The sequence below is a fragment of the Ursus arctos genome, chromosome X, assembly GCF_023065955.2.
Source record: "Ursus arctos isolate Adak ecotype North America chromosome X, UrsArc2.0, whole genome shotgun sequence".
Classification (NCBI taxonomy): domain Eukaryota; kingdom Metazoa; phylum Chordata; class Mammalia; order Carnivora; family Ursidae; genus Ursus; species Ursus arctos.
In genome coordinates, this window is record NC_079873.1 from 19,107,711 (window position 1) to 19,135,676 (window position 27,966).

Here is a 27,966-nt window from a genome sequence, read left to right on the forward strand (position 1 = left end):
AGGCTATCTAAAACTGTATGGAGGGTGGGGGCGCTTCGGGCCACTCGCGAGACGCCAGGGGTCGGCAGCTTCCTTTCAGAGAGCTGGACTGAACTACCCCGCCCTGGCCCGCTTAGGGCGCAGGCGCAAACTCCGGCTGGGGGCGAGCAGGCGGGGCTGCAGCCCACGTGGCGGGGGGAGGCGGGGGGAGCAGGGAACAAGGGGGGGGCCGGGGCGGGGTGGAGGCGGAGCAGGTCTCGCGAGGCCGCGCCCCTGCTCACGCGGGCATCGGGCGCGCGGTTGTAGCTCCCTGACGGCGGGAGAAGTCGCGCTCGCGCCAAGGGACGTGTGTTTGCACTCGCGTGGTCATGGAGGCGCCGCTGCAGCCGCTAGCTGCGACGTCTCCGGCCTGTGGCCGGAGCCGAAGGCTGCTGCTGCTGCCGCTGCTGCTCTTCTTGCTGCCAGCCGGAGCTCTGCGAGGCTGGGAGGCAGAAGAGAGGCCCCGAACCCGCGAAGAGGAGTGCCACTTCTACGCGGGTGGACAAGTCTACCCAGGGGAGGCGTCCCGCATTTCGGTCGCCGACCACTCCCTGCACCTCAGCAAGGCCAAGAGTAGGTGGTGCCCCGCCAAGAGGTGGGGGTGGCAGAGGGAGGCGGGAGGTGGAGAGGGCCGGAGACACGTGTAGCCTGCTAGTACCCGGGGGCCTGGCTGGGGCGGCACCCCTTTGGGCGGCCTTAGGTCCCTGGGCTGGCCTGCCTGGGAGGCGGGGGTAGGGGGATGGAGAGGGGTTCCAGCTGTGAAGAAAGGGATGGGTTCTACGAATCAGATTTTGGAAGAAGTAGTGGTTACCCCAAAGCCGCAGATGAGGGAAAGAGGGTGGCCCTGGCCTCGAGTTTGTAGGCATCAGGATGTTGTGCAAACTGAAACACTTCCTCAAACATCAAAAAGTGCCTGCAGCACATCCCATCTATTTTCAAATACTATTTCAGGGAAGAATACATTGAAAAGTTAAATCATGGTTCACAGAAAGTTGAATTAAACAGAAAAGTGGCTAACCAAAATGCTCAGGACGGCAAACCTTTGGTTTTTCTGTTCTTTTTTGTTGTTGCATCTTAAAAAGACTAGTAAAAGCCACCTTCCCCAAAACCTGTATACTTAATGGGTATTCTTTTTGTTTCTCAAAAATGAAGAACTTGTTACAGGGTGTACTTGGGAGCCTCCTTGTAGGAAAATGGGGGGGGGGGAAAGTGGTTGGAAGTAATGCATTTGGGTTGATGATAAACCTTGTGGCAAATTTGTGTCCTGCCAATTTGGCTTTCGGTTATTTGCATTTCTGTCCAGTGTACACAGCTAATGGCCACTTTCAGGAAGGACACGTCAGACTGGATACTGAGAAAGTTGTGGCCTACTGCATCTGGATATTAAGATTGGCCAAAAAGAAGTGGCCAGGGGCTAAAGGATGAAGATTATCTGTAGCTTTTCCTAAGGATCATTTGGCATTCTGTAGTTACATATTTGGTTCAGTTACAGCATGTTCCATGCCTGTATTCAGTAACAAAAGTAGTGTTTCACAATTATGAATCCCCAGTGTTACAGGGGATGTTGTTACAACTTAGGATGGAGTGGGAGAGATAAATGAGAAAAACTGTTGTGCCTCCTTACACATTTGCAGTTCTTTCCTACTGAGTTAACTGGGAGTTACTTTGGGATTTTTGTTTTTAAAGAGACAGTCTTGCACTTTTAAAATCAGAATATTTCCAAGTCCCGTTGCTTTTACTTGGCTTGGGAAGATATTTTGAAATATGGCAGCCAGTTTTTACTGGCATCACATAAATTTCCCATAAGAAACAAATCCCATCCAAGTCTGCTCGTGAAAGCAAAAAAATAATAATAGATTTCCCTTTACCAGCAAACCTTTTCAAAATTTAGATATCTGCTACATTTCTGTATCACATGTAGACTTATCTAGAATTAAAGATACGAGGACTTTTATTCATAAAATGGAATATTACAGAGCCATTAAATTTTAAATGAATTCTAGTAACATGAAAAACTTCATGATTTACTCTTCCCCTCCTTTATCAATTTTAATTCCAATGTAGTTAACATACAGTGTTATATTAGTTTCAGGTGTACAATACAGCGATTTAACAGTTCCATATATTATTCAGTTCTCATTACTGTTCCCTTTTTAAAAATGGGTGCAACATGATCCAAATTTGTGTGTTTAAAAAAGAATGGAAGGAAAGTCATCAAAATGTTAACAGTAGTTAAATTGATGGGGGGCAGATATGGGAAGAAGGGATTTAAACATTCTTTACTGCTCTGCATTTGCCAGAATCTTTGTTAACTCTGCTGTTTCTATCTGGGACAATTGTTATTTTTTTAGCAGATGCAAGGGGTTGCTTTGGGAATTCCATTTATAGTTCTTAATAAAGTAGTTGCAGTCTTTTTGCCTTATAAATGGGTGAGTTTTTTTCTTTGAACAACACTTCCACTAGTTGCAGATGACATGATACTATATATGGAAAACCCTAAAGACTCCATCAAAAAACTGTTAGAACACTGCAGTTCTTAAGTCAAAAACTCCAAATTTCCAAAATCACAATTTAAAAAAAAATTATTTTTCAGATTTGATTTTCCCTACATGCTAAAATCATTAAGGAGTATCATTGTAACATCATTACAATTATACCTCACACTTCAGTTCCCTTCTATCCAGTTCTCACTCATGGCCTTTACCTAGTTAGATCAGGATATTTATCTGAGGTAGGCTGCTCGCTCAAGATAAATAATCATGCGTTATATATTAACTTCATAGAGAAATTCATCTTAAGTTTGTCTTTATTTTCGGAGTGATCAAAAATTCTAGCTATTTTAAGCCTTACTTTCTAGGAACCTTAGTCAAACTTGAAATCAAGTATTGACTTCAATGTATGTAATGATTCTGAAAGTTTAAGTGCCATGTGAACGTGTTAAGAGAAGATCAAGGTACGTTATGAAAGTGTGTTGGCTGGAATTACAGCATGCCCTTACAAGAGAGCAGCATCAGCCATTCAGTTTCCATCAGGTCACTTGAAACCCGTTCAAGGGGGTCTCCTCTTTCAGAGCCCTCTGGGAAAATAATCCCGTGGTCTGGGATTTTAAACTTCTCACCTGACATTTGCAGATTTCCTACTCCTTGAGTGTGACAGCAGGTCTTCTGTGTGTATGTGAGAAACTGGACAAACATTTAAATGAGTACATCTAGAAGACTGCCATTAGAAAAAGGAAAATCTAATTATTTGAACTATAGGAAGTTGATTAACTTGGAGGGGTATAGTGAAGTATCCAGTAGGGTTTAGTGCAGGGATGGAATGTAGGGGGTCTGTGAGCATGCACAGAAAAACAAAGTCTTTGTTTTCACTAACCTACAACTGAAATTTAGAACTTCCTTCCATTATGAACATCAGCAACAAATCACACTAGGTTCAACAGTACGTACTTGTACCTGTTGCCAAGAGAATCACAGATATTTTTATGCCACATAATTGCAGGTATTCTGCAACAAAATTTACACTCATCACTGTCTTGGACAGTTATTAGACCACTGCTAGATCTTGCAGTTTTAAAATTTTTATTTATTTATTTGAGAGAGAGCGCACACACGCTCACGTGCTTGCCCAGTGAGCCAAAGAAGGGTCAGGGAGACAAGCAGACTCCGTGCTGAGGGTGAAGTATGAGGGGGGGGGGCCTCCACCCAGTGCTCCATCTCTCTCCCTCAAGCCCAGAGATCATGACCTGCGCCGACATCAATAGTCAACAGTCGGCTGCTCAACTCAGCAACCCAGGTGCCCCATAGATCTTGCAGTTTGAAAGTGTTAATAAAAAGGGTATATGTATTACTATATCACGTTTGTTTTCTATTATTTTGATAAATACATTTCACCATACTTGGCTTCCTTTGTAATTTTATATATTTTGTTTTATGCTTTCAATAACACTATCCGTAGAAAAAGTCCATAATTTCACCAGACTGCTAAAGAGATCCAAAGGTTTAGAATCCTTAATTTTTAGTGATTTCCTAAAGATGTCTTTCTGTCATCCCACCAATTTTCTCAGTGTTGTAGAACATCATATATTTCTCTTTCTTAGTTTCCAAGCCAGCGCCTTATTGGGAAGGAACAGCTGTGATAAATGGAGAATTCAAGGAGCTCAAGTTGACCGATTATCGTGGGAAATACCTGGTTTTTTTCTTCTACCCACTTGATTTGTAAGTAATACATGTACAGGTCATAAAACATCAGTCATTATCAATCATTATTCCAGAACACCTAGTACGAATTATTTTAGTTAGCTCTTCGTTCTTAAAAGGTAAGCTGAGATGAATTTTTTCAAGAAGGTAACATCCACCATGTATTTCAGAACCAAAACCCATTGACCCCAATACTTCATACTTAAATCTACATGATTGTGTTATAATGTAATCGTCAAAGAAAGGAAAGCTACAATTATATTAAGCTATACCTACTAAGGCAATAAAATGGATATTTTAGAAAGCATTTAATAGTAAGACTTATGGCACAAATTTGTTTAATGTATCTCTATTAACTAGAAAATTAGCCCTTTACAATGATGATGCCATTTAACTATGTTTTTATCATTTTTATTCTTTGCTGCATCTATTGCTTTCTTGTGGTTTGATCATTTTCCTGAAAATACTGCATATGCTTAAGAAATAATGCCTATTAATATAAATTATGGTTATTGGGGGAATTTTCTCTTTAACTCTGACAGTGAGCAGTTTAGATAAAAAGTTGACTCAAATAAATACTCTTGCAGCTTTACTCTTATCAAGGATATAGTTTTATCTGGAGTGCTTTTCAAATTCCACGAAAGTGAAAAGGTAACAAAAAGAGTCTTATCCTGACTTTTATCTTTTTTTCTATTTGAATATATTTTTAGGTTATAAAAAAGACGTTTCTTCTGTCTTTGCCACTGTATATTATGGTCTTTTTTCCATTAGGACTAACCTAGAACTGTGTAAATAAAACCTTAAACTGGCAGGGAGGATATACTTAAACTCATCTCTATAGATTGTCTCTAGGCCAGAGGTCAGCAAACTTCTGTACAGGGCCACATAGTAAATATTTTTTGCCTTGTGATCTCTATTGCAACTACTCAACTTTGCCAATGTAGCACAAAACAGCCATAGACTATACACAAATGAATGAGTATTGTTTTCTATTGAAAGTTTATTTACAAAAAAATAAGATAGGCTGGATTTGGCCTGTGGACTAAAGTTTGCTGACCCCCTACTCTAATCCAAACAGGAAAAATCCTTAGAAAAATTAGTTCATTGAGACTAAACCAAGTCATTGAGTTCTGTGCACAACTCATTGAGACTAAACCAATGTGGATAATACATAATCTTTTAAATTAGTGAGAACTTCCTTCTTTTTAATCAACTTGTACTGTGGCCTGACTAGCTAAAATGTATGATATAACTTAATTTCTAATAGAAACCAGGAGTACAAATTTTAATATATAAAAATGATATGCCTTCTAAATTCATGTTATTATAAAACCAAAAAGTTAACACATCTGTTGAATATATAGGACGCTAAACGTAAGTCTTGAAATTAGTCTAATATAGCAGCAAATATCCTGTTTCTCCCAGTGTTACTTAAAACTCCATAATGAATAAGACATATCTAAAGCATGATGTCACCAGTGGCCTCCTGGGGCAAGAAGCTAAGATCACTTCTTTCTGTTTCCATGTGATGCCAGATTGGGCCTGGTTAGAAAGGAAAAATTCTGAGGCATATGCCACAGTCTGCAAGTAGGAAAGTCAAAAACGTAACCCTTTAGTTTTCTGCCAGAACTTTTTCTCTGTCTTCACTAAGAAGTTGGATAAATATGTCTCTAGGTAGCATTTGTTGGAATAATAGGAAGGCAGGCAGGGGCTGACCATTCCTACCTTTGGGAAAATATTAAAAATACATAACATAGCCCCGGTTTCCCGGGATATAATCTAGATTAGAACTGTCTGCCTGCACGTGGCAGTTCTACATTTGAACAACCGAAACCTTTGAAAAGCCTGTATTGGGCTGCAGTAGGAATTTGTCCCCTAAGTCTGTGTTCTTCTGACTTTCTTGACCATGACCTGTACACAATACAAAATCCATTTTTCATTGCCACCCAGTATACTTACATACACACACAGGGTTACATTCAGTCTGTAAGCACAAGTACAGCCGTGCTCATTAAAATCCTGAAACACTTCTATACCAAATGGTAAATAGCCACTTTCCCAACCTCCTCCCCAAGTTGCCCCTCCCACCTGGTCCCTTTCAGAAACCTCCAGAGCTAAAGCCAACTTTGAGTTAAGGTTCTTCAATATTTTTAGTATCACTCCTGAACACACACACCCATAGATATGCATGTGTATGTATGTATATGTTTCATGACTTACCCTTCTTGTATATAAAGTATTCTTGTATTTTCTATTCCACTTGTTTAAAGTGTTAGTTTAGAATTCCATAAACTAGCTTAAGGAGTCCCTACCGTGGTTCGGAAAATACTACCCTAAGGTAATATTCTCTAAACATGCTCTTCTGACAACAGGACTGGGAGACAAGGTAGAAGAGGACCTTATCAAGAAAGGGAGAGGGATGGAAGAGCATTTTCTCATCTCTGAAATAAAGATCACTGCATGTAGCTCATAGGGGTGGAATAGGAATATAAAAAAATAGTGGAATGATGGAAAATTTGTATAGATCCTTTGAAAGCTGTAAAGCACTATATAAATATAAAGCATTGTTAAATAAAAGCTAATGAAATAGGACGAGGTGCTGCCATAACAGAGAAAGGAACATTGGTTGACCACGGATCCATTAAGTTATAAAAATAACATTTATTGAGATGTAATTGGGAACTCTGTAATATAACATTTTTAATTAAATGATATTTGATCAAATAATCTTTTAGATAACTGCATTGTGACAATGTTCATATGTAAAATTGTTCTTAATATGCATTTTTATATACTAAAGATGTTTGTAAAAACTAAGTCATTTGAAACTTTAAGTATATGCATATTTTGAGAATACTGAAAATTTTTTTTAAACTTACAGCACTTTCGTGTGTCCAACTGAAATCATCGCCTTTGGTGATAGGATTGAAGAATTCAGGTCTATAAACGCTGAAGTGGTAGCATGCTCTGTTGATTCACAGTTTACCCACTTGGCCTGGTCAGTATCTTACTCTTAGATTTGTAGGAAAAAGAATGCATTTACTTTTCAATTATAGGCAGACAACTCTCAATGTGATAGCAATATAGGGGGTTTTTTGAATTTTATTTTAAGTAGGCTTCACACCCAGCGTGGGGCTTGAACTCATGACCCTGAGATTAAGACTTGCATGCTGTACCGACTGAGCCAGCCTGGCGCCATGGAATATAGCTATCAGACAGTTTGGGAATAGAGATATCTCAGAGCTACCAGTTCAATGAAGTTACGGTAAAAATGCTCAAGGATTTTATAGGACATTTCCAAACTGGAAAAAAAGCTCAGTGCAAAAGACATTATATCTATAGCAAACACCATTGAGTTGCACGATTACTTTATTATGATAAATTCGGTAGCCTTGATCTGGAGGGGGAAAATTCTTTAAAATTCCATTTCTCTGTTACATAGTTGTCTAGTATTAAGTCAAACTCAACATAGCTTTTATAAGTATTTTTCAAGAAGCATTGATTTTCTTAATTTCTAAATACGTTTTTTAACTCATTAAACATGAAAAGATGTTTTACCTGATTAATTTTAAAGAAGTGCAAATTAAAATGACAAGAGATGCCTTTTTTTCCCTGAGTGACCAAGATTTCAAATAGTGAAAAATTTCATCCAGTGGTGACAGAGGTGTGAAGAAATGGTCCTCTCACACATACAGCTGGTTGAGCATTTCTGGAGAGCAGTTAGGCAGTATATTTCAAAATCTGAAGTGTGTGTGTTGATGTGAATTTTTCATGCCCACAATTCTGTGCACAAGATTTTATGCACAATAAAGATGGTTTACAATTATCTTCATTTTAAAAGTTAATATTCATTTCATTAAAGTAACAAATTCAAAACAACTTTTTATCCAATTATATATAGACATTTGTATAACTAAAATTTTAACTGCATGAGCTACAATTTAATTTTTATTCTCTTAAGTAATTAATTCTCTCAAGTATTCTTAAATGCAGTTGTATATTTATTTGATTTCCTTTAAGTATCTCAATTTTCAGATAAAACTTCCAAGAACTTAAGTAATTCTTGCAAATCTAATAGACAAATATGGTATGCCTTAAGTCCTTTAAAAATGTTTCTTTACTATTTAAAAACTGAATAAAATTTCACATTATACATTTAAATTGGAATCACAAAGTGAAAATGATGGTTTTAACTTGCTTCATCACTTCCATAGTAATTCTAAATCTTTGTAGGATTACAACATAAATCCACTAAGGAAAAAGTTATATCCGCCCAAATAATTTGGGATTGGCTTCTCAAGGATTCTGAGCTGGATAGGTTTCATATCAACCAGAGATTTCCACTTGGATGTCAGAACTGGGGCTGCAGACATCTGGAGCAGTATTTCCGTTTGCTAGCTGCTCTGTCAGTGCCCTCCCACTGGGACACCCACATTCCCTGGTTTCAAGTAAAAGAATGCTTAAATCTGAAGACTGATATGTCTGAGATTGTAACTAACTTCCTTCCCTGCTTCAAGTGGACTTTGCATTCCTTTGTCTCAGAATATTAAAATATCATCCATTTGTATTCTCTCTCTCTCTCGAGGCTTTGTCTTGTGATCACAATTCTGAGGTTATTGTTATGACAGTGTATAACCTTTGATCCATCAATTCATCTTCTAGGAATTAATCAAATAAGTGTGCAAAGTTGACAATACATAGATGTTTCCAGCAGTGTTGATAAAAGCAAAAGAAAAATGGAAATAATTTAAATGTCTAGCAATAAAGATTGGTAAAATAAATACCGTGTATGTCAATACTTTAAAAATGTGATATGTATCTCCATATTTATTGTTTAAAGGAAATGAGTATATTAAGTCCAGAGTAAAGGCAAAAAATAGAATGTATATTAGCCTGTTTTTGTTAGAGAAAGAATGTGTATGTTGTGTGTTCATTCGTACATGTGTGATGGAGACAAACAGTGCTGTTTGGATACATACATTTACTTCAATCTGAGTGGTAAATGTTTTGTTTGTTAAAGGATTAATACCCCTCGCAGACAAGGAGGACTCGGGCCAATAAGGATTCCACTTCTTTCAGATCTGACACATCAAATCTCCAAGGACTATGGCGTATACCTGGAGGACTCAGGCCATACTCTTAGGTACCTTTCAGTGGTTTTATATTATGACAAATCCAAATATATTTGTAATCCTCCCTGAAATGAAGTTAGAAGTTACAAGGTTTGATCAAGAAGAATTATTTGCTCTATTTGCAAAAATAGAGTTTAAATAGTTGGTGAGTGCCCTACTTAAATCATGTGAGTATCCTAGTCTGTTAAAGCTGGAAAATTTAGAGGTCTTTGACCAACCCTATCATTTTACAGATAAACAGATTCATAGAACTCCGTGAATTTAGCCAAAGTTACATAATCAGTTAATAGCAGAGCCCACACTTGAACCCAGGTACCCAAACTCCTTGCCTATTTCTTTCTCCTCTTTTCTAAAATGACTCCAGTAATGGTTTTTCTAAATATAAGTATCCTAGTATTTAGCAAACTTGTGCCTTGGGGAGTGGGACAAATTAAGGAGGTACCACTAGAAGTCTTTGATAAAAGGACAACTTTAGCTTAAAAGAGTTGTAATTTTATTGTCAATTTGCTTTGCAGTGCTAATAGTTTCTTTTTTAAAATGTTTTATGTGAAGGTGCCAGTATTTTATAATCCTGTTTTTTAATAACAACTTGACATAGAACTCACATACAACTCACCCATTTAAAGCATACAATTCAGTAGCTTCTAGTATAACCAGAGAGTTGTGCAACCATCACCACAATCAATTTTAGAACATTTTCATTACTCTAAAAAGAAACCCCATACCCATTAGCAGTTACTCTCCCGTTCCCCCAATCCCCCTCCCCTGGCCCTGGGCAACCACTTACCTACTTTATGTCTCTCTGGTTGCCTATTCTGGACATTTCATGTACATGGAATGCTACAGTATGTGCTTTTTTATGACCAGCCTCTTTCACTTAGCATAATGTTTTCAAGGTTCATTCGTATTGTATCATGTGTCACTACCAATAGTTTCTTCTTTTGTATTTGCCAAGTCTTTAATGTTTTCTCCTTTCATAGAGTTTATGACTAAGTTAATTCTCAAAGAGTAAATATGCCGCTATAAAGACTGAAGCTATTTTAAAATTTGGAATTATTTGAACATTAACCAAGTAAAACCAAGTAACCCCGAGATCATGACCTGAGCTGAAATCAAGAGTCAGCTGCTTAACCGACTGAGCCACCCAGGCACCCAAGGCAGATTTGTTTTTGTGTGGTGTGTGTTGGTATGATATATGTTACCAAAGTAAGTTCAAAATTTCATATTAGGCTCACTTACTTCAGAACAGACTTCATCACCATTGACAACCGTTTTCTACTGTAAAAGTAGCTACATGAAAGAACACCCATATGAATAATAGTTAACAGTTTTGCCTGAGTTTTGCCAAATTGATGTAGTCCAAGGAGAGTGAGCTCTGGTTAGTTCAGACATCATGGTGCTCATTAAAAAAATATACTGTAGGATAAGCAGGAACATTTTAGTAATGTTTAATATGATTATAAAATAAAATTTCATATAATAGATAAATAATTCCATGTATTTCTGTTGAAAATAGATCTCATTATTATTTATAATACATGTATGTAAGCAATTAGCCCTAGTACCTGAGGTCTTTTTCTAAACCAAGTTTTGGGTTGAAATCCATATTGACTGAAATAGACAGTAAAGTCTTTTGGAAATTTTTGTTTTCCTCTGGTCTGCTTTAACTCTCGCAATGCCATTCCATCTCACTAGCGGGTCTTTTAAGTTAAACTACTCCATTATTCCCTAGGCCAAAAAAGTGAATCACACATACACACATTTAGAGGGAAAGGTAACTTCGCTTGTATTGGAGACTTTGTCTTTTCCACCTCTGAAAAAGGAAATGCAAAGATGTTCTAAACAGCCAGTGGTAAGAAAGATGGATCACTCCTTTACCCAGAGGAAGACTTTGCTATATAAATTCATCATTTCATTAACAGTGCATTAAAATCCCAAACCTAGTACTCATGAAGATTTAAATAGAAATACAACAATACATTGTATAGACAAAAACAAAACTTTAAAGCTACCATTTGACAATGATAATCCCAAATTATACAGCAGATAAGCATGGGTATGAGGAGGGGGATGTATTTGCGTGTGTGTGTGTCCCAGTCAAGCAGGCATGTAGTGTGTTGTTGGTTCTGCAGAACATCTTTCTGTGTGGACGGCACAGGGATCAGATTAACTAATATTTGTCTTAATGGAGATGAAATGACCTCACCTCTACCACTCTTGTATTTTACAGGGGTCTCTTCATTATTGATGACAAAGGAATCCTAAGGCAGATTACTCTGAATGACCTTCCTGTCGGTAGATCAGTGGATGAGACACTGCGTTTGGTTCAAGCATTCCAGTACACTGACAAACATGGAGAAGGTACCCTTTCCTTCTAAGCATCTTAGCCTTTTGATTTTTTCATTTGACAGATGATAGCATGATTAATTTGGTTTCTTAGTCAAAAAGTAATTTGGATGGTTCCAAAGTCCTCTAATTATTTTCAAATTATTACCTGATCTTAGCAGATCCAGTTATTACTTAAAGTGCTTTTAACAAAATGTCACTAATATATTCTACTTACAGAATAAGATGCAAAAATATTATTTGCACAGTCCGCAGAGAAAAGTTTCTGCTACTATAATTTTTCAAATTATGTTTCTGTAAGCTTAAAATGTGCCAGTCTGGCAATATTTAGTCATGCGGGGGGGGGGGTGTGCATGTTTACATTATTTGACTTGGTTTTTTTCCTCAAAGCTGTTTGGTATCACACTAGTAATCCATCAGTTCATCATTTCCCTCCAAGTTCTTGCAGTAGCTAAGTGGAAAAGGTCAGATTTTGCTAAAATAGAACATACATTATATATTCCTTTCAAAAGTGTAACTCGGTGCCTGAGTAAGGGTGCATTCTAAATAAAGGGGAAATGCCACTTTCCTAGTAATTTGAACTCTTATTTGACAAACAGCAAACTGTGGCATTAGTACACAGTACTGCAGAAAACAGAAGATAAGCTTATACTGGAAGTTTATGTAAATTCAGAGATTTTGCCATGCCCCGACTTGTCGGTTCACCAGATTCCCAAACCTTCCCACTTTATTAGGGGCACACTCAACTTGGTTTCTTATATTGTAAATGTAACTAGACATAATTGGCAAAAATGGACATAGATTAGCTGCTGCTGATAAACTCCATGGCTGGAATTTTTGGTGCAAGCAGGCAGGCAAACAGTAGTCAAGTGGTCGGCAGCCTAGAAGTGTTCTCATCGCTATAGGCTCTTTTCAGTTTCATTTTGGAAAAAGAAAAACCAAGAGTTGCTGAAGAGAACTGAAATCTGTTTTTAAACTGTCTTTTTGCCAATTTTTGTTCCTTTCAGTTTGTCCTGCTGGTTGGAAACCTGGTAGTGAAACAGTAAGTCAAACTGATTTTTCTGTCAACGGGATAGCTGGGGCCAAAAACTGCCAATCTTAGAATAATCTTCCTTTGTAATAGAACTATCTTGATTTTATAAATGAAGTAAACATTACTAGACAGAAATCATAAGAGCACAGGCATTCTTTGGACCGTAGAGAGAGTAGCTGAAACTGGAGAAAGCAGAATATGAGACTTAATACTGTGAATTTTAAAGCCAACTATCCACAAAAAATATAGCACCAAAAAAAAAAAAAACCCAAAGGGAACAGTGGAGACCTGATAGAATAAAGTCTTAGGGATCATGTATGGAATCTCTTCCTATATTGTGGGCCAAGAAAATAGTCAAAAGCAAAACCTTTCTGTATATAATAAACTTTTGAGAAAATCTGGCTTAATTAACATTGAAGCTAATGAGTCTCTCCTTATCATTTGAAGGAAGACTGAAATAGGTATATCCTTTCATTTAGAGAGGCTGTATAATTTATAGGCAATCCCTGAAGTAGTCTCTGGCCAAAATACAATTTGGAAACTTGCTTGAACCTTTTTTAAATAACATGTTTATCGGGGCGCCTGGGTGGCACAGCGGTTAAGCATCTGCCTTCGGCTCAGGGCGTGATCCCGGCGTTCTGGGATCGAGCCCCACATCGGGCTCCTCCGCTATGAGCCTGCTTCTTCCTCTCCCACTCCCCCTGCTTGTGTTCCCTCTCTCGCTGGCTGTCTCTATCTCTGTCGAATAAATAAATAAAATCTTTAAAAAAAAAAATAAATAACATGTTTATCTTCCAAAAATCAACAGTTCTATACAAACTGGAGTTAGGAAATTGACAAATACTAGAGCATTGGAGGAAGAAATTATTTAGGATAAAAGAAAAATACAGATTCCTAAGACTTTCTTCTTTAGCAAATCAACAAAAGTACCATTAATCATAGACAATGAGAGGTAGAAATTCACTCTAACCTAACAGATTGGGGATGGTAAAGTAACATTTCACTGATTTTGAACCAGTTTTTGATGAGTTTGCAAAACAGCTTTGCCTTTGTGAGTCAAAGTTAAGGTTACAGTACAAATTTATTTACCTCTACATAGACCTGATGGATCTCAAAGATAGGTATGAAGGTAGGCATTAAAGGTACTTTGAGCACTAGGTACTTTAAATTATACATGAGTCATTAGGTTAGCTTACAATTATTGACTGAGGCTTCCAGATAGAAATAGGAATCAGAAGCTGCAGGCATCGCCTGAGAAGCCTTCGAAGGCATCTCTGGAGGGGTCTTTGAAGTAGTAGGGGGCATGTTCCCCAGGAGCCGTAGCAAAACCCAACAGTGAGTGATGAGTAAGCTCACCATCAATCACATGCTTGTACTGAGAGATCAGCAAGAGCTTGCACGAGGTACAGACTAGGTACAGGATGAGCTGTTCACATTTCAGAAAACATGTTGCCTATCCACTAGATTCGCTTTTGGAAAGGCCACAAGCCCCTTTGAGAATCTGATAAAAACCATGATTCTCCCACCAAAAAATTCACATATCTAATCACATACTGTGTTTGGGCATTCCTTTCTTTGTTCTCAGCTTTATTGAGGTATAAATAGATAAACAGAATTGTAGATATTTAAACTATACAGTGTGAAAATTTGACATATGTATACATTGTGAAATGATTACCACAATCTGATTAATTAACAAATCTATCATCTCACATGGTTACACTCTTTTGTGTGCAGTGAGAACACTTAAGATCTACTCTTTTAGCAAATTTCAAATACACAAAACAGTATTAACTATAGTCACTGTGCTGTACATGACATCCTCAGAACTTTCGCATCTTAAAACTGAAGGCTTGTACCCTTTGACTGGCATCTCCCCATTTCCCCCACCCCCAGTCCCTGACAACCACAATTCTACTCTGTTTCTATGGGCTTTCTTTCAACAGACGTTTCTTGACCACCTGCTATATGGCAACTAGTCAAACTATTACGATAGGCAGATGGTATTTATTAGTGAATACCACAGCCAAGGTCCGTACCCTCAGAGTTACATTCTAATTTTAGATTGTGGCAAATGCTTTTAGAAACAGGTTGATGAGAGTTGGTGGGATAGTGCCTGGGGTGGGGGATTAAGCTCAGGAAAGACTTCTAAGATGACATTTAAGTTGAAACGTGACTGAAGAGAGGGAGCTAGTCAAGCATAGAGCAGTACAGAAAGAAAAGCAAGGGCAAGATCCTGAGGCCAGGAATCAGCTTAGTGTGTTCAAGAAACGTCAGGAGGGCCTGTGAAGCAGGGACAGAGCGAGGGAGTAGGGACACCAGTGTCATGTGGCATGGAGAATGGGAATATAGTGAAGTAATGGAAATGTGAAGTCTTTGGTGACTGTGGTGAGGGCAGCAACTAGTTTGGAGGAGTTTCAAAACAGATCTGCCTCACTTCTCTCCTGTATATTGCACAGGCCTGATTGGTTGCCCTGACCTCAGCTTCTCTCCTCTTTAGCGCATATTACTCTCCAAACCAGGACCTTTTAGCAGCCGTCCAGTACTCACGTGACAAAATCCAGATACTTGGCACAGCTTTCAAGCCTTTGCACTGATTGTATCTACCAGCTTCTCCCAGGTCATCTTCCCTACAATTCACACACGCACACACACTGTGTTCCCACCAAGTCCCATGCCTCACTTTTCCCTGAAATAAGCCCTGCTTTTTCACACCTTTATGCCTTTGCTCGGTTCTTTAACCTGGAATATCTTCCCCCTTTCCTAAATTCTACTCATCTTTCAAGACCAACTTAAATGCCACCTCCACTCTGAGGCCTTCCTTGATGCCATCTCAGCCTCCATTCAGGCACAGCCTGCATCATACACGATCATATTATGCATTGCGTTGAAAACTTGTGTACATGCACATCTTTTTCTCAAAGACAGGGACTTGAGTGTAGTTATCCTGGTACCCCCCACTGCCCAGCACACTGTTGGCACACAGTGCCATATTATTCCATAAGTATTTGCAAATTGAATTTCAATGCAAAGAGATTATAAATTGGCAAAGATGGAATACTCCTTGAAGTGATACCTGAAAAATTATGTAATATTTATTATATGCTGAAGAAAAATTCTGAAGAAAATGCATATAGAACTATCATAAACTGATTACAGTAGGTTACTTTTTATATGTAGGGACAGATGTACTTTACCCATAACTATCAAATAATATCAATATGAGGTCAAATCATATTAGAAATTTCAAAAAACTATAGTAGGGTTCTAAGGCTGTGATCCTGTTAAGGAGGGAGCGTGGTTTTTTTTTTTCTTTCAGAGTATTTGTTCATTCACTAAATAGTTGTTGAACATACTACTTCTTGTATTTGAGTATTTTTTTATTTTGCAGTTTGAGATTAAAAGGTTGCATTCTGGACCTCCAAAAAAATCCATTTAATGGATAAAGAAAATGTAGTATATAGTGGACTACTACTTAGCCATAAAAAGAATTAAATCTTACCATCTGTGGAAACATGGATAGACCCAGAGGGTATCATGCTAAGTGAGATAAGTCAGAGAAAGACAAATACCATATGATACCATATATTTATATAAACATCATATATTTATATAAACACCATATATTTATATATATATATAAACACAAAACAAAACAGAAATAGACTCTCAGAGAACTGATGGCTGCCAAAGGGGTTGGGGGTAGGGCAGTAGACAAAATACATGAAGGGATTTAAGAGGTACAATCTTCCAGTTATAAAATGAATAAGTCATGGGGATAAAAAGTACAGCACAGGGAATGTAGTCAATAATATTATAACAACTGTGTATGGTGACAGTGGGTGACTGGACTTATTGTGGTGACATTTCATAATGTACATAAATACTGAATCACTATAATGTACACCTAAAACTAACAAAATCTTGTATGTCAAGTATTTTTTAATAAATAAAAATTAAAAATCCATTTGAACACACTGCCGCCTTTCAGGTTATTGTGGCATACCAACATTTCATCAGCAGATAACTTTAAAAATACATTAACATCTGTAGCCATGCTCTCTTAATGTGTTTGACTTAATTAGATCAAACCTGAAGATGTCATGAAAGCCTGGTGGCCAAGAGAAGAGCTGTAAGTAAATTTTGGGATGCTTGAGTACAGATGTTAATTTATTAACAGATTTGCCTTTTGGGATAGGTGAGATTAGTAGGTAGGACAAATCCAGTTTTTCCTATATATATAATTTGGGACACAAAAGTCATCTTTATCTTCTTTAGTCAAGAGAAGGGCAACTAATATCTGACTACTACCGATGTATTTTGGCTTTTAAAATAAATACTTTGCAAACATCAATTTGAAGAGATATGTGCACCCCTATGTTCAGTGCAGCATTATTTATAATAGCCAAGATATGAAGGCAACCCAAGTGTCCATGAAGAGATGAACGGATAAAGAAAATGTGCATATACACAATGGAATATTACTCAGCCATAAAAATGAATGAACTCTTTCCATTTGTAGCAACATGGATGGTCCTAGTGGATACTATGCTAAGTGAAATAAGTAGAGAAGGATAAATACCATATGATTTCACTTATATGTGGATTCTAAAAAACAAGACAAATGAACTAAAAACCAAACAGTATTACATATAAAAAACAAACTGGGGGTTGCCAGAGGGGAGGTGGGTTGGGAAAGGGCAAAATAGATGAAGGGGGATTAAGAAGTACAAACTTCCAGTTCTAAAATAAATCAATCACAGAGATTAAAAGTATAGCATAAGGACTATTGTCAATATCATAATAATTTTGATGACAGATGAGAACTAGACCTATTATAGGGATCATTTCATAATGTATAAAAATATCTATGATGTACACCTGAAACTAGTAGGATACTGTATGTCAATTATACTTTAATAAAAATTAACATTTTTTAAATAATAATTTGCTTTTTTTTTAACAGATAATTCCAGATCCAGCTGGAAAACTGAAGTATTTCGATAAACTCAACTGAAAAATACTTCCTCAGGTTACAATGCTTGAATGTTCTCAATAAAGTTCACCGTTTTAGTACCATATTGTGTGATAGAAGTAATTTCTTGAAGAATATAAAACTCCCTAAAGTATTTAGAGTTCAAGTTAAACACTGACGCCAAAAGATAGGCAGTTACTCTCTATCTTCCCAAAGTAAGAAATGTCATATTGAATCAAACTAGTAACAAGAGTAACTAATATTTATGTAATACATGTCATGTGCCAAGCATTGTGTTAGATTAGGTACATTATTTCATTTAATCCTCAAAGCAACTCTTTGAGTTCTTCATTTTTTTTTTTTAAGATTTATCTATTTGAGAAAGAGAAAGAGAGCGGGGGAGGGGGGTGGATAGTCTCAAGCGGACTCCATGCTGAGGACGGAGCCTGATGTGGGGCTCAATCCCATGGCCCTGTGATCACGACCTGAGCCAAAACCAAGAGGCAGATATTTACCGACTGAGCCACCCAGGCTCCCCAGGCTGTATCTTCTTGATTAATAATTTCCATTCCATTCCATTAATAGTTTTCTAGCCTCCAGTTCAATTTAGGTATGTTTACAAGGAAGACAGTTATGTTCAGGTCTGTTCCAAAAAGCTAGTCATTAATGTTTCATTCAGTGTTCAGCAACTTTTGATCATCTACTCTTAAATACCTGGCATTTATCAAGTAACCAAAGACAAATTTCTGTTCCCAAGGAGCTTAATATTTGATTACTGAGGCAGGTGCTGATACTGTAGTAATTTGGGGGGGTACCTAAAAATAAAGACAATACATCCTGAGTCACCACTTTCATATTAACTGGATAATGTAAATAGCCTATGAAAAAAATAGCATTAAATGCACTCCTTCTCAATGTCTTTTATAAACTACCCCTTTAAACAGCTTACTTCTGAAAGTCCACAGATCCAAAATTATATCCTAAAAATGATCTAATGTAGCCATTTACTGAAGACAGGAAAAGTAGTGTTCAGAAAGGAGAGTCCCGTGCCCTGCTGGAGACGGTAGGCCCTGGGCCTGACTGGGGTGCAGCTACAGGAAACCTATTCCCAGAACATGCTGACCTACCATCATCTAGAGCAGAGGACATGGTAATGTCTAAAGATATTTTTGGTTGTCACAACTGTGAGAGTGCCACTGGTGTCTAGTAGGTACAGGCCAGGGGTGGTGCTACACATCTTACATTGCACGGGACAGCCCCCATAACAAAGAATTATCTGGCCCAAAATGTCAATAGTGGTAAGGTTAAGAGACCCTTCCCTAGAGACAGCTGCCAAGTACTTAAGGAAAGGAGGTCAGTGTGGTTTAGTAGCTGCCTGCACAGCAGAACAGCCCAAGCTGACAGCAGCAGCTTCTCCAAAATAATACACCAAGAGGTAACTTCAAGCTTCTACGAAGTACACTAGGCAGTGTCTTTTCAGGGCACTGGTACATAGATGACATCTATAATTCCCTGCATCTCCCTCAAATTTCTGTTCTTCCGTGGAATATTTCCCAGCTAAGCCTCACCGGTGTTCTGCACTTCACAATGATAGTGGCAGACTGCTCCTCTGGCGATTTTAGTCTCCAGAATCTCATGCAAGGACTCATTCCCCACTCCTGTAATTAAATTTGTACCTAGCTTTTAAAAGGAAAGAAAATGTTTATCAGTTACTATGTATTTAGTCTTAGATAGCAAAGCAACTTTTACCAATTCCATTAACATAACACAATTTTGGCATAATGTTATACACTTAGATAAAATCCTAAGAATATGTTTTTAAGATCCACCTTCCTAAGGCTTAAGCTTACAATTTTTTAAATTAACAAAATCGAAAGCCAAGTCAAAACCCAAATTCACCTAAATCATGCATTTGTTCATACAGAAAATATGACCTACACATGTGCAAGGTACTTGGCTGGCGATGTGGATAAGAACACATGAAACAGGGGCGCCTGGTGGCTCAGTCGTTAAGCGTCTGCCTTCGGCTCAGGTCATGATCCCAGGGTTCTGGGATCGAGCCCCACATCGGGCTCCCTGCTCAGTGGGAAGCCTGCTTCTCCCTCTCCCACTCCCCCTGCTGTGTTCCCTCTCTTGCTGTTGTCTCTCTCTGTCAAATAAAATCTTAAAAAAAAAAAAAGAACACATGAAACAATCCCATCAAGAAGCCCACAGTCTCCCAAATGAAAGCATACAAAAGGAGCAACACAATTTAGTTTAAGTGCTAAAACCGCCAACACTGGTGGTAGCTCTAAGGGGACCGGGGGACAGTGAGCAACGACAAGGAAAGACAGGGATGAGGGAGGCTGACCCACCGGCAGGGAGTTCACATTTCCTACTCCTCCACTGAAGGCCATACCATCTACAAGTGTACTGTCCCTTAAAAAAACAAACAAAAAACAGTATCTGTGACCCAACCTCAAGAGAGAAAACACTAACTGGTTTTCGCTCTCATGATAATCTACTGGGAGATAGCAGGTACTTGAGAGTTGATTGATTAGGGTTAGAGGTGTGTGGCCAAGGTTACATGGAAGTAAAAATTGAATCTCATGAACTTCAAGCTCTGGCCATTTGTACAGCTCAGTCAGGACATCCGAAACTGGATTTACAAGTTTTCTATTAAAGGTAGTATGCTGCACTGTGACCCAAAGGCCACAAGATGGCGCCAGGCAAACCGAAATGACTGAGCGACTTGCTGCGTTCTAGAACCATAGGCTAAACTAAAAGGACTATGACTCAAATGGTTTTTTGTTATTGTTGTTTTGGGTTTTTTACAACTCTGATTCAAAAATTAAATTTCAGCACTGGGTATTATACGCAACTGATGAATCACTGAACACTACATCTGAAACTAATGTTGTATACTATATGTTGGCTAATTGAATTTAAATTTTAAAAAATCTTAAAAATTCTGACCAATTCAACCTAAGTACAGCTCAAGTAGGCATCTTAATATGTACTAAGTGTACTCCTTCCATCAATTACCATGACCCAGTGAGTACATTTTACACTGATGTAGTACATCCATAAATCTATGTGCCATGAACATGCAGAACAAGTTTCACATACTTACCATTACTAGGCATGATGCATTCTGACCTTTTCTTTTTGTTATGTTGGTCACAACCCACTAAATGTCATGACCCATAGCTTTAAAATTAAATAAATAAATACACAGTTTTCTTATATATGATAGATATAGGTACATATAAAATCAGGATAAAATAAATGCCTGGTATATCAATACCTTGCCATGTATAACTTTCATTTTACTTCCATTAGGGTTTTGTTCATTTGTTTTAGCCTTACTATTCCCTCTGTGAAAGGTGTACAATTTCTGTGACACAAACCAAAACATCCTTTTTTTTTTTTTTTTGGTTACTCTAATCCTTTCTCTGAGGTATTAATTTCTCAGTGGCTCTGGGTTACCGAACGGTTTTCAGAAGGGCCTGTTTTATTCTGAGGCTCCTTTTTTTTTAGCATACACATCTTAAATAGAACTTGATTTTTAAGATGATAAGCAATATACTCATTAAAATAGTTCACTAACCAAAAAACTTTATCAAGTGAAAGAACAGAGGCCTAAATCAGGGGACTGGAATGAGGAGAGTGCCCCAGAAAATGCCAGTTGCAGACCTATAGGCGAGACTCACGGGCACAGCCATTCAGGCCAACACTGCTTCACCCACAGCACATCACACCACCTTCCAAAACTAGACCCCCAAGTCCCCCTCAGATTGATCTTCTTGGATCAAAATAATTTTATGACAACAGTTTCATCTAGAAGCAATGTGATGAGTCAAGGACCCCTAAATCCATTTTTGAACTTGCTAAATCCTTATTTTTAATTCCTCTTTCCTGTTACCTATTTTACGGCAATTCATTATTTGTTGGGGGGGGGAACATTCGCAAGTCCATTTAGAGAATCAATCACACACGTAGTAAAAAATTATTCTATAAGGGAATTAAATGCCAAAAATATTTCAGTCATGCTCATCTCTCATGGTTGGAGACCTGACTGTATTCTGAGATATTGTGTGTGTGTGTGTGTGTGTGTGTATATATATATATACATATATATATGTATATATATTATATATACCATATATATGTATATATATTATTATATATACTATATATATAGTATAGTCGTGTTTATATATATAGTATATATAGTATATATAATATATATTATATTATATGTATATATATTATATATACATATATATTATTATATGTATATATACTATACTATATATATACATATATATAGTATATATATTATATGGTGTATATATATAGTATATATAATAATATATATTATATTATATGTATATATAGTATATATACATATATAATAATATATATTATTATATATATATTATTATATATGTATATATACTATATATACATATATATACATGTATGTATATTATATATGTATATATACTATACTATATATAGTATATATAATATAATAATATATATACATATATACATATAATACATATATAAATATACATACAAAAATATACATAAACATAAATATTACTTAACCCTTTATCATAACAGCTGTATGAAATGTGTAAAAGGGCAGGACTCTAGACCAGTCTGGGCCTTCACCACCTGTGGATAGTTAACAGTCATTTTCCTCATCTGCAAAATGTGGGTAACAATGATAGTGACCTCAAAAGGTGACTGTAGGGATTAAATGAGAAACTACACTTGAATGTCATTCGTACAGTGCCTGACCCATAGCAAGGCTCCAATGTTAGCCATATATAAAAATTCTTATTTTATGATGATTACATCTTATCACCAATTTTTTGCAGCACTTTGCCAAAACAAAAGTTGCCATGGGGTTCTGTAACCAAATGAAGAATCCCTACTTACTCCCAAATGTTTTCGTGTTAAAGCACAAAACTTTGAGTTTGAGCTTGAGGCTCTGGCCCAGAAACAGAAATTGGTAACAAACTTGTATTGCTGGTATCAAAATGGAGACAAACATAAACTAACCTTCACCGCTCCCCTCTGGCACTTCCTTTTGCCTCCCTCTTCCTGTCTGTGAGGAGTACGATGCTACAAGGCTATTGTTCAGAATTTGTTGTAAAGTTAAACACATGTTCCTACAAGTTAACATTTTCTACCACATCAGCAGTGACACCAAGCAATTACACTCCCGTTAAAAGCTAGACTGCCAACCTTTGAAAGCTGGAAATGTCAGTCAGATCTAACATGAGATCCTACATTCAGTTTTAAGAAACATAACACTGATATTTGATTCTTCCTAGCAGAAGGCATAAAGATTTACTCTTTGGACAACATACTACACTGCTTTTTCACAGTACAAAATAGAATAGAGAGTATGATCCAGACTTTGTAAGTTATAAAAACTCTTCGTGTGTGTAATTTGTTACAAGCTATTTTTTTTTAGATTGTATTTATTTATTTGACAGAGAGAGAGCGCACGCACAAGCAGGGAGAGTGGCAGAGGGAGAAGCAGGCTCTCCACCCTAGGACCATGACCTGAGCCAAAGGCAGATGCTTAACTGCCTGAGCCACCCAGGCACCCCTGTTAAAATTTATTTTTTTTTAAGATTTTATTTATTTATGTGACAGAGAGATAGCCAGCGAGAGAGGGAACACAGCAGGGGAGAGGGAGAGGAAGCAGCAGGCTCCCAGCCGAGGAGCCCGATGTGGGACTCGATCCCGGAATGCCGGGATCACGCCCTGAGCCGAAGGCAGACGCTTAACGACTGCGCTACCCAGGCGCCCCTAAAATTTATTAATAAGAAAAAAGGACCATGGTCAAATAAGTTTCATGAAAGCTGATTAAACAAAGCTAAACAGGTGTTCTTATGGGCCTACTTTTCAGAGTCTTTTGTAACCTCATATGCATTAAAAACTACCAGAGGAGGGGTATCTGATGGAGTGTTTCCCAATGGGACTTGTTGATAAAATGTTTTTAAAAGAGTATCTTATTAGCACCCGCATCTGAGGAATTCACCCAGGAAAGAAGAGAGCAGGACACTTGGAATGACTCAGCCCTTCCCCACCCAGCTCCAGACACCATCACATTTTCAAACTTTTCTTACCAGCAACCTCTCAATCATCCCACTGGTGGCCTTTAACCAGTGCTCATCTTTGTCAACTCCCCTGACACCACTGATCATTCCCTCCACAGAAACGGCTTTGAGAGGCAGGAGAATGGCATAGTTAGGATCTGAAAATCTGGCTGGCTACTCTTGGAGCCCTCAAGCCACCATTTAAATAATCTAACCCTCCTGTTACAGGCCCGGCCAGCCCCCGCCAACTCCAGCCACCCCAGCTGAGGTGCGAGACGGTCCAGTCCCAGACATGCTCCCAGCTGAGCTCCCAGCTGCACACAGCTGCCTAAATGACCAAAGCCAAAGCCTCGTGGAAAAGAACCTCCCAGATGGGCCCAGCCATCCCACAGAATCAAATATGCCTTTAGGGGGCACCTGGGTGGCTCAATCTGTTAAGCATCCAACTCTTGATTTCAGCTCAGGTCATGATCTCAGGGTCATGGGGTCAAGCCCCACTTTGGGCTCCATGCTGGGCGTGGAGCCTGCTTAAGTCTCTCTTTCTCTCCCTCTGCCCCTCCCCGCCCCACTCTTGTGCCTGCTCTCTCTCTCCCAAAACAAGACCCATGCCTTTAGAAAGATAAAAGTCTTTCTCTGCACAAACTTACAAAAAGAAAAATAAAATGTTGAACTCCCTCAGGTGATGGTGTGGGGAAGACTTCAGTTCCTCAGCAGTCAAGCTCCTGGCCCTATTCAAGGAGATGAGAGAAAGCAGATCATATCACAGAGAACACAGGGAGCAAAGGGAACATGCAGAGCATTCGGCTTCCGCAAGAAATGGATCCACAGCATCACGTGGGTACACACAACACATTGCAAAGCATACTAGCATGAACTCTTGCCAAACACCAGTGTTAACGGCACCATCCTCAGACTGCCCACTGAATAAACACCTAAGCAAAAACAAAGAACATGGTAATAAATAAGTATGGGGCATCTCAGCATGGACAATTCAGTACAAAACTATATCCAGCCCATATTAGGAAATTCCATGCTAAACACATAACGGTGCTGGGCCTAGTTAAAAACTCACTATTCTTTAAAAAAAGGGACAGAACACTAAATATCTAAAGCCTCCTGTATGTCCTTTGTAGTTTGCTTCATCTTATCTTCTTAAAGTCCTGTATTAAAAATGAAAATACCTTTTTCTTATTTTCAAGAGTCTGTTGGCCATCTGGATGTCATCTTTGGAAAAATGTCTGTTCATGTCTTCCACCCATTTTTTAACTGGATTATTTGTTTTTTGGGTGTTGAGTTGTAAAAGTTCTTCATATATTTTGGATACTAACCCTTTACCAGATCTGTCAATTTGCAAATAACTTCTCCCATTCTGTAGGTTGCCTTTCAGTTTTGTTGGTTGTTTCTTTTGCCATGCAAAACTTTTCATCTTGATGAAGTCCTGATAGTTTTTGCTTTTCTCTCCCTTGCCTCGGGAGACATGTCTAGTAAGAAGTTGCTACGGCCAAGGTCAAAAAGGTTGCAGCCTATGTTCTCCTCTAGGATTTTGATGGTTTCCTGTCTCACACTTAGGTCTTTCATCCATTTTGAATTTATTTGTGTGTATGGTGTAAGAAAGCAGTCCAGTTTCATTCTTCTGCATGTCACTGTCCCGTTTTCCCAACATCATTTGTTGAAGAGACTATCTTTTTTCCCACTGTATATTCTTTCCTGCTTTGTCAAAGATTAATTGACCACATAGTTGTGGGTTCATTTCTGGGTTTTCTATTCTGTTCCATTGATCTGTGTGTCTGTTTTTGTGCCAGGACCATACCGTCTTGATGACTACTGCTTTGTAATGCAACTTAAAGTCTGGAATTCTGATGCCTCCAGCGTCGCTTTTCTTTTTCAAGATTGCTTTGGCTATTTGGGGTCTTCTGTGGTTCCATACAAATTTTAGGATTGTTTGTTCTAGCTCTGAGAATTGTTCTTATTATAGGAAAACCCATATTGGCAGGTAACAGATTTTGCGTTAAGATTCTGACATCTAGGGGCGCCTGGGTGGCACAGCGGTTAAGCGTCTGCCTTCGGCTCAGGGCGTGATCCCGGCGTTATGGGATCGAGCCCCACATCAGGCTCCTCCGCTATGAGCCTGCTTCTTCCTCTCCCACTCCCCCTGCTTGTGTTCCCTCTCTCACTGGCTGTCTCTATCTCTGTCAAATAAATAAATAAATAAAAATCTTAAAAAAAAAAAGATTCTGACATCTAAAATTACTTGAACTAGTAATTTAACTAAAAAGAAATAAGCAATTTTTTCAAAGTTCAATCTCAGCAGAATTCAAAGAAAGGCCTTTAAGGAATGCCATTTTTCACCTATCAAAATGGCAAAGATGTTTATAAAGAAAAGGATAAAATTCAGCAAATTTTAGGGAAATTGATGAGTAAATGAAGGTGTCCAACTGTTCTGGAGGGTTATGTGAAATGCATACTCAAAGCCTTCAACATGTGCGTACTATTTTGACCTAGACATCACTCCTCTACAATTTTCCTAAGGAAGTAATTTCAAGGTTAAATATTTCAGCTATTTAGGAGATTTACTGCAACACTGCTTAGAATAGCAAGAAAAGTTCTAGAAAGACCTTCAGTGACTAGAGCAATAAATGCTTAAAAATATTATCTATACAACAGCATACAGTACGTCTCTTAACTGGACTGCACTTAACACATTCACACAATTCCCAGGGTCACCGAGTCATGGGTGAATATGCAAACTGCGGTACTGAAGAGCCCAGAGCAGCTCAGGACAGTAGCACGGGCAGTGCAGGGAGACAAACGCGAGCGCTGGCAAGCCACCACAGCGCGGCACAGACTGCTCTCCGGAAGTCAAAGTGCACGCCTCCAGGGGAGCTGGGCCTGTTCCCATGACTACGCCAGAGATGCCTGTCCATATTAACTGTGATTCCAGGAAATATTAAAATAATATGAACATTTTTAAAAGATTTATTTATTTATTTGAGAGAGAGAGTGTGAGCAAGGGCAGAGGCAGAGGGAGAGAGAGAATCTCAAGCAGACTCCCCACTGAGCACGGTGCCTGACATGGGGTTCAAACTCACATCGAGATCATGACCTGAGCTGAAATGAAGAGCTGTGCCACCCAGGTGCCCCGGTGCCCCAATATGAAATTTTTTTTAAAAAGAAAGCTCTCCAGCTAATTCTGTGGCAGAACCACGTTTGTGATCACTGATCTAAAACCCACACTAAGGATTGCTTCCTTCCTAGAAGCACCTATTCCGGGATGACTCTTCTTCTATACAGCCTGGTTTTTTGCCTCTTCCAGACTCAACCAACCTCCTGTCCCATCAAGGAAGACACTGTGTCTTGGCTAGACTCCTGGAAATACCTCCTTTTGGGTTCCTAGGTGACACTGTGATACTGGACACAGCCTCCCTTGCTAGATTCCCAGAAAGCAGTACAGTGTACTGGTAAGAGTGCCCACCGCCTGGCTCTGAATGCCAGCACCACCACTTTCTAGCTGTGGGACCATGAGCAAGTTACTTAACCTCTCTGTGCTTCAGTTTCCTGAGTGGACTAACCTGAGGGAGTTTCAGAACCTACCTCTAGTGTTGCTGGAAGAAATAAATGAGCTAATACATGTCAAGTGCTTAGACGGTGCCTTAGCACAGGGCAAGTATTCAGTAAGCCTCCGCAGCTCTTATTACTGTTCCTGATTTTGAATCAGATCTATCCTGGCCAGCCCCTAGCTGAGTGTGCTGAAGAGCTGTCTGGCACATGAAAGAATGAACACGTGGGTCCTGGGCGTCCTCGTCCGGATCATCACCGAACACCTCCCCTTAGTATGGCTTTAGATCTAAAGCTTCCCACAAATCCTTCCAAATTCTTACCTTTTGTTGGATCCCTTCACCCCGACTTTTCATCTTCCCTCTGCTAACAACACAAGCTGGGAAGCAGAGGGAGGCAAAACACAGAGGAATCAGGTAGGGTTGTGGGATTTAGACAACACCGGGGAACTGCAGCCAAGGTCAGGCGTACGGAATGCCCTCCAAATACCTTGGCAGGAAACCACACATACAGACAGTTTGCGGTAAGTGTAAGAAAAGAAATGTTTCCAACTGTGTATAAAGGCATTCTGCCCTAATTTCCTTACCACACAGGAGGCAACATGGTA

General features: G+C 38.6%; 1 protein-coding gene across 2 annotated transcripts; it reads left to right on the forward strand.

The window, feature by feature from the left end:
• Positions 1 to 264: 264 nt before the first annotated feature.
• On the forward strand, positions 265 to 17,804 carry PRDX4 (peroxiredoxin 4). Of its 2 annotated transcripts, XM_026480191.4 has the most exons (8): positions 265 to 591; positions 4,115 to 4,232; positions 7,096 to 7,212; positions 9,235 to 9,357; positions 11,577 to 11,707; positions 12,700 to 12,734; positions 16,811 to 16,857; positions 17,692 to 17,804. In XM_026480191.4, exons 1-8 carry the CDS (start codon positions 348 to 350, stop codon positions 17,693 to 17,695), a joined length of 819 nt encoding a protein of 272 aa, XP_026335976.1. In that variant the 5' UTR covers positions 265 to 347; the 3' UTR covers positions 17,696 to 17,804. The 2 variants fall into 2 exon arrangements, with proteins under 2 accessions (XP_026335976.1, XP_026335975.1); XM_026480190.4 differs by lacking the exon at positions 16,811 to 16,857 and having other exon boundaries at positions 267 to 591.
• The last annotated feature ends 10,162 nt before the right edge of the window (positions 17,805 to 27,966 follow it).

What these genes read in the sequence shown, in the direction of transcription:
- PRDX4 (XM_026480191.4), top strand. Translation starts at nt 348, where the DNA reads ATGGAGGCGCCGCTGCAGCCGCTAGCTGCGACGTCTCCGGCCTGTGGC. An exon ending in GCACCTCAGCAAGGCCAAGA is followed by an intron (nt 592 to 4,114) that starts GTAGGTGGTGCC and finishes TCTCTTTCTTAG; the next exon opens with TTTCCAAGCCAGCGCCTTAT. An exon ending in CACTGACAAACATGGAGAAG is followed by an intron (nt 11,708 to 12,699) that starts GTACCCTTTCCT and finishes TGTTCCTTTCAG; the next exon opens with TTTGTCCTGCTGGTTGGAAA.